The sequence below is a fragment of the Microchirus variegatus genome, assembly GCF_963457635.1.
Source record: "Microchirus variegatus genome assembly, chromosome: 20".
Classification (NCBI taxonomy): domain Eukaryota; kingdom Metazoa; phylum Chordata; class Actinopteri; order Pleuronectiformes; family Soleidae; genus Microchirus; species Microchirus variegatus.
In genome coordinates this window covers 21,375,729-21,382,416 of record NC_139821.1, presented here as the reverse complement: position 1 = coordinate 21,382,416, position 6,688 = coordinate 21,375,729, and the positions used below count along the sequence as shown (strand labels likewise).

The following is a 6,688-nucleotide window of genomic DNA, read 5'->3' as shown; positions in this document are numbered from 1 at the left end:
TCCATCTTGATTCTCTCTTTGCAAAGAAATAAACCAATGCTTCAATAAATCAACTTTTGTTGCAACTTTATTTGTCATCAGAAAATTTTTGCTGCAACTAATGACTATTTGTCGTCAACTACTGATTATGAACTGCACAATAAACATTAGCTAATTATGCGTCTGAATCATTTTGAATGCGTTTCCTCAAAATGTCCATGCATTGTTGAAGAGGCACCATGATACACGATATACTCATTTATTGAGATGCACCTGTATCTGCATTCTAAGATTCTGCCTCATTATGTAGACTTTTACAACATGGTCAGTTTAGAACCACTCTGCTAAAATCAGTCTCTGTACAAACAAGTCATCAAAACTGGACAAGAAATCAAGTTGCTCTCACCATTATTCAATTTTGTTAAACATGCCTAAAGTAGGAGAACATCACTAAATATGCAAATGTATGTCTGATATACAAATAATAATTGAATATACATTTTTTACATCTCCTCCACCCTAAAGAATTTGTAAATTTAGTCTGTATAGAAGGGACTGCATTATTCCGCTCAGGTAAAGTCAGTTTGAAGAATGGACAACAAAAGAATGGACATTACAGCACACATCAGGGATTTTGGAATCATATCATTCATCAAAAAAAATAAAAAAAAATAATAAAAAGTGGTAACCCCCAAAAACATCCCCCATCCATTTGTGTGACCAAAGGAAAAAGTTAGGGCCACATTATTGTTATTTATTTTAAAATAAAAAACAGCTGACTGACTTGAGTCATCTCAGAAGAACACAATTACATCTGATAATTCAAAGAAAAAGTAAGAATCTTGGCTGGTGCTGAACAGAGGCTCGGTCTGGGCAGCTGCCAACCCCGTGACAGAGCATTTCTCCAGGCCGCTGAACAGCGTCAGCAGCCGCAGAAAACACACACACATGCAAAACCTGCACCATCACCTCACATTGACCCAGAGAGATGCGTGGAGACTGAATAATGAAAAGTGGTGGAGCAGCAGTCAAACACTAGAGTGATGCTGATGAATCCACGTGGTGATAATCACGCAGGTGATTCAAAATAACAACTAAAACTTTCTAATACCAATGACAAAAAGACACACGGCTGCAATGTTCAGTGCTATGAAGTTGATGATTCGGCCACACACACACAGCTGACCCACCTCGTTCCTTTCGGCAAGCACGCGCGTCAAGTTGTCACGAGACAGACAGTCAGACAGACAGACAGACAGTCAGACAGACAGACAGCCGAGCTGCACATCCAGATCCCCTGTTACTGACCGGGATGATGAGCTCCAAAGGCCGCGGCGGTGAATTCTCATACCCTTATATACCTGCGACAACGACCAGCCTCCACATCCGGTTCTCTCTCTCTCTCTCTCTCTCTCTCTCTCTCTCTCTCTCTCTCTCTCTCTCTCTCTCTCTCTCACACACACACGCACACGCACGCGCGCACACACAGTCACACAGATCATTACATTGACTAACATCAGTGCATAAAGTGGAAAAATAAGTGTCAGTGCTCCCCTTTTTCCAAATGTGTATGTTTATAAAAATCATTAAACACTAAATTATGAAAATAATAATAATGCAATAAATAAAAGGCACCACAAGATGTTAGTGATGTTTACAACATCCATCCATCAATCCGTTATTTATTTAAAGCGGACCTAGACCGGAAGTTCCAATTAAGGCTGTTTTTTAGTGTGTATCTGCGTCATTACCTTGTTTATGAAGCCCTGAAGGTTCTAAACAAACAGTTCAGTCACTGCTGAGAACGCTGTGTTTTATTGTAATCTCAGGCTCAGCGAGATCTCTGAAAAAACCCGGTCCGGTTACGTAAACAGCGGTTCTCCTGAACAGCAGATCGTCCTGCTCCGGGCACTAGTCCGGGCACATCCGGTTGCGTACATTGAACCGCAGAAGAAGAATAACGTCCGTTGTGGAGGTGTTTCACGAGCGACAGTGTCTTCTGACTCTGGGTCTGACTCCGGGTCGAAGTCATAAAAGGGACTGCGGCGCCTCGCAGATCGCTGTCACAGCTTAAGTATAGCTTTAAAGGTGCCATATGTAAGAATGTGGCCAAAAACGGTTACTACATTCGAATTCAAAATATCGAGGTCTTTTAGGTTTCGTTTTCTGACATAACTGGCAACCCGTAGTTGCTCGGTAGCCGAGACTCTACTGACTGCAATGATTGGCAGACGGCGGTAGGTGGCGCCACATGCCAAAACATGATTTCAAAACATAAACATGGTTTGCAGTCTGCAAAATATATTTTTTAATGCAAATATTTTGTCTGTACTGTTGTTGTTGGTGAGTTCAGTTTGTTATATGAACATTATTCCAGAGTCTCTGTGACATATAAGGAGGAGTTTATCATTTATTACATAATGCACCTTTAAGCAAAAGTGTCACCAACAGACGGTGAAAGTATGAACCAATTTACAAAACAAATGTTCGGTCAGTGAAATGATCGTAACAGTAAATAAATAATAGCAGAGAGAGCAGTAGAAACACACGGTGTAATACCAGTGGAAACAGGAAGTGACACAATACGTTAACCGCCCTGGCATTAATAGCACTTCTTTCATATTTGTTTCACAGTAAATCAGTTGTACACAAACTTAATTTAATTGTACATTTGTTTAATTTTTAACTGTAGACATGTTGCTAAGCGGTTTTTGTTGCGCACTGAGATACATTTGAGTCCATGTTTTTTCAGACGCTGAGAACTGAGTTCCGACGTTGAAGGAAGTTGAGGGAAAAGGTTCAGATGTCCGGTCCCTCCTCGGGTTAAAGGTCTACGCCTTTGATCAGCGAGGAATCCAGCGTGATGGGGAAATCGTGAAGAGTCTCCAAGACTGCGACGAGCCCAATGACTGCGGCGCGGTCTCTAACAAGGGCCGTCTCCTCATACATCAGCAGGCCTACTGGGCAATCCAACAGCAGGGGGAGCCACTGGGGCAGCAGGCGGTCTCTGCAGGGCAAACACAGGACATGCACTTTGACCACACAGTAGATTTCCTGTCAGCTAAACTGTAATCATCATCATTTCGTCCAGGGTGTGACATGCCCCTTTCCCCAATGCCATTTGGGGTTGGTTCGTTCCTCAAGTGACCCTCAGTAAAGTACAAGCAGTACACATGAACACCTTTAACCATGGGCGGACGGTGCATAGGGGCGATTTGGGCGTCACACTACCAACTAGCAGGAGAAAGATCATTTTTTTCCTAACCAATTCCAATGATCCTTAGTACTAATATTCCTTTCAATGTCTCTGCCAGCAAAAGTAGTTATTATCAGTGTTCTAGACATATTATCTGTCATTGTCCAATCAGAATCGTCAGATTCAAGTCATGTTTTAAAACGTCCCACCTGTGTCCGGGCAATTTCATTGTCGTGGAGAATCGTTCCCAGCAATCTCTCGTCGACTCTCATGTTAAAACCTATTTTTTCGATGAGGATTTTGGGAGTCGCCCTAGTGCACTTGCATCATATACGTACAGTATACTGACTTTACTGCGCACTCCTTGGTTCACCATCAATTCCCCCAAATTCCAGGACCAAATGTCCTGATACAACTTAAGGTTGGTGGGCAACATGTAAGAGCCGCTCCACCCATGGTGTCCATTGTTTTGCAGCACACTCTGCAGTTGTTGTCCTTGGGATCTTGGGCAAGTCAGTCTGTCATTTTCTTTGGTGAGCCAGAGATCTTGGAATCTCAAGGGGCTATCCTAAATAAATTGAATTGAATTGAACTGAGTTGAATTGAATTTGCATTTCCCTGGCATTGCGTAGTCTGCGCTCCCTTGCTTAAAATTACTCGCTCAATGTTCTGTATGAACTCTCACATGGACAGTAGAGGGAGACAGTGTGCTGTGCCCACAACACTGCTAGAAATGAGGACTCCATGTTTGTTTCGTGTAGGTCTAGTCGAAGTACATCAAACAACCCAGTGCACATGAAAGAGTGTGTGGTGTTGTGAGAGGGAGATGTTTACCCTAATATCAACTTAACTTCCTTTTTGCACAAACGTCATGAACTTTCAAGGATTTCAAGGATCATGGAACCCTGTATGCAGTTCCAGACCTCTGCTTGAGGAATTATTTTCAATCTGGACTTTTCGGGATTTTAATGGACTAAGACTGATTAAGAGTTTTGACCTGACACTGACCTGGCCCCGAGGCAGAGCAACAGCTGGAACTTTCCATCTTTGCCGATGTTCCTGGGAGCAGAGTTGATTGTGTTGAAATAGCGACAGAGCGACTGACAGCTCATCCCCAGAGGTGCAGCAGTCTCCTGAAGATCTCCCATCTGATCAGCTGACTCCATGTAGACAACAGTCTTCTCTGTGCAAAGAGGACATTACAGAGGTGTGAGAGTGGACTCAGATGGACAGTATGTCCCCTCTGTGTTGTTTTTTATGCAAAGCACAAAAAGCTTTAGACTAGGGCTAAGTGATATGGCAAAGAACTATCACATTATACTTTTTATATCATTTGATATTGATATATACCATGATAAAAACAAGATTTCGATCGAGCCTAAAGTTAGGCTCGTCAATAGAGTTTAAAAATAATGTCTTGATAATTTTTAGGCTATAACGGGATTTAGTTCCTCCCACAGTCCAAAACATGCAATATATATTAGGTTAATTGGACACTCGAGATCAGGGTCTCAAACTCAATTTGCCTGGGGGCTGCATGAGTTAGGATCTGGGTGAGTCTTCTCAATCTTTATTAATAACAGTTCGGAACATGAACATTTCTTCAGAACATTGGCTTAACTGGTACTACTTCTGCTTCCTTTGCTCTACCTACTGCTCCTTGCTGGTAGAGTCCTGGCAGCGTTTGCCCTCACACAGCTGTGCATTTGGCTTTAGGGAGGAAGCAGATGAGACCCTCACTATAGCTTGAAGATGCTCGTCAGTGAGTTTGGACCTGTACTTTTGACTTATTAAAGTTAATGGCGGAGAAGAGCTTTTCACACATGAATGTGCTTCCAAAAAGCCACATGAACATCAGGCCCGCCTGAACATCCTAGAAAGCTCAGGGAAGGTGGGGGGGGCAATTCTCTCAAAAATTGTCCAAGTTTGTCTGCTTTTCCACTCACCTCCCTGGACTTGGCTTTGAGATCAGAGTTGCACTGCAAGTTAATTAGTTCCATCTTCTCATCTCTCCTCATGATGCAGCCAGATATTGTATTTTCTCAGGTAAATCATCTTCTGTGATGTTATCAATATCACCAAAATGGGTAGATTTGTGGTCATATCCGTGCATAATGGCACTGAGAATTCCTCTTACTCTGAGACTACTGCTCCAGATTGACTGTGAGAGTGGATGGTTGTTTGTCTCTGTAAGTTGCTCTGTGATAGACAAGAGATCTGCCAGGGTGTCTATGCCGTTCACCCACTGTCAGCTAATGTTGTTGTCAGGATACCCCTTGCTAAATTTTACTCAAGTACAAGTAAAAGTACTACAGTCAGATGTCTACTTAAATAAAAGTACTTGTTTTTAAAAGTACTTGAGTATCAAGAGTACAAGAGTACATTTTGTAAATATTGCATTACTACTGCCACAGTGCTTACATTTTACGTATAGAAAAGTCCTACATGTAAAATGAATTGAAAGTAAAATGTTCATCTTTTTACCACGTTGCTTTATTTAACATTTCTCACTTGCCCACGAGGCAATAACACAATGGCAGCGCTCTGACAAACCTCTACTAGAATTTGAATGGATTTTTTGCATCCACATTTGAACCTGACTGTGTTAAACACACAGCATACTCAAGAACATAAAAACTAATGCTCAGCTTACAGAAATGTGTAATATTACTGGCGGTGATGAAGTTTTTTTTTTTGGTAAACACAGCAAGCACTTGAAGCGAACACTATCATTAACTTGTTCAGAAAACTGAAATGGTCCAATGAGGTGGGTTGGAACATTCCCGGGATGGACCTGCTGCGTCTTCATCCACTGTTTTTTTTTTTTAGAAGAGGAAGTAACGGGTACTCACGGTTATGGATAGAAATGTAGTGGAGTAAAGAGTACAATATTTGCCTCTCAAATGTACTTGAGTAAAGTCATGAGTACTCTCCAAAGAGTAAAGTACAGATCCCTCAAAATTGTACTTAAATATTGTACTCAAGTAAATGTACTCTGTTACTCTCCGGCTCTGCAGATACCTCATCATGCTATGACAATATCATGTCATGATATACATATATATCGATATACTTCCCAGCTTTACTTTAGACTGTGATTTTCCAGCCAAATAAGCCATTAATATTTTACTTTACAGCAGCAGATGGTGCAGCAGCTCCACACTCACCCACAAAGTCCCATAAAAACACGGTCTTCTGGAAAAGGCGTGTAGACTTGAAGCCCTGATGGAAAAACTGCTCCAGAGCAGCGACGAGGCTGTTCTCCCCACACAGCAGCACAGTCAGACTGCCCCTCTGCATAGATAGGAGAACAAATATTGTTAGCTGTGTCACCTTTAGTGGAGTAAGAAAGAGGTTTGTTTTGTTAATGAGATTTCCTGGAGGTCAGAAAATGTGTGTTGATGGACAGTGATGCTCAAGGTCTGCAGATGATTGACAGGTAAATTGACATTTGTGTGTACAACGGGCATTTGTAGGAGCCAGAGCGAACAGTTGTGGACTACATAGGCTGCT

At 42.0% G+C, this 6,688-nt stretch overlaps 1 protein-coding gene across 1 annotated transcript in view; it reads right to left on the bottom strand.

Annotated features, from left to right (window-relative positions):
- Positions 1-2,612: 2,612 nt before the first annotated feature.
- The window catches only part of LOC310941896 (DENN domain-containing protein 5B-like), a 33,635-nt gene continuing 29,559 nt past the window's right edge, over positions 2,613-6,688 (bottom strand). Inside the window, exons 20-22 of the mRNA XM_083907143.1 lie at positions 6,343-6,469; positions 4,184-4,358; positions 2,613-2,986 (exon numbers count right to left, since the gene is read on the bottom strand). Coding sequence (XP_083763269.1) covers positions 2,803-2,986; positions 4,184-4,358; positions 6,343-6,469 — 486 coding nt within the window. The 3' untranslated portion in view covers positions 2,613-2,802. The remainder of the gene's footprint in view (positions 2,987-4,183; positions 4,359-6,342; positions 6,470-6,688) is intronic.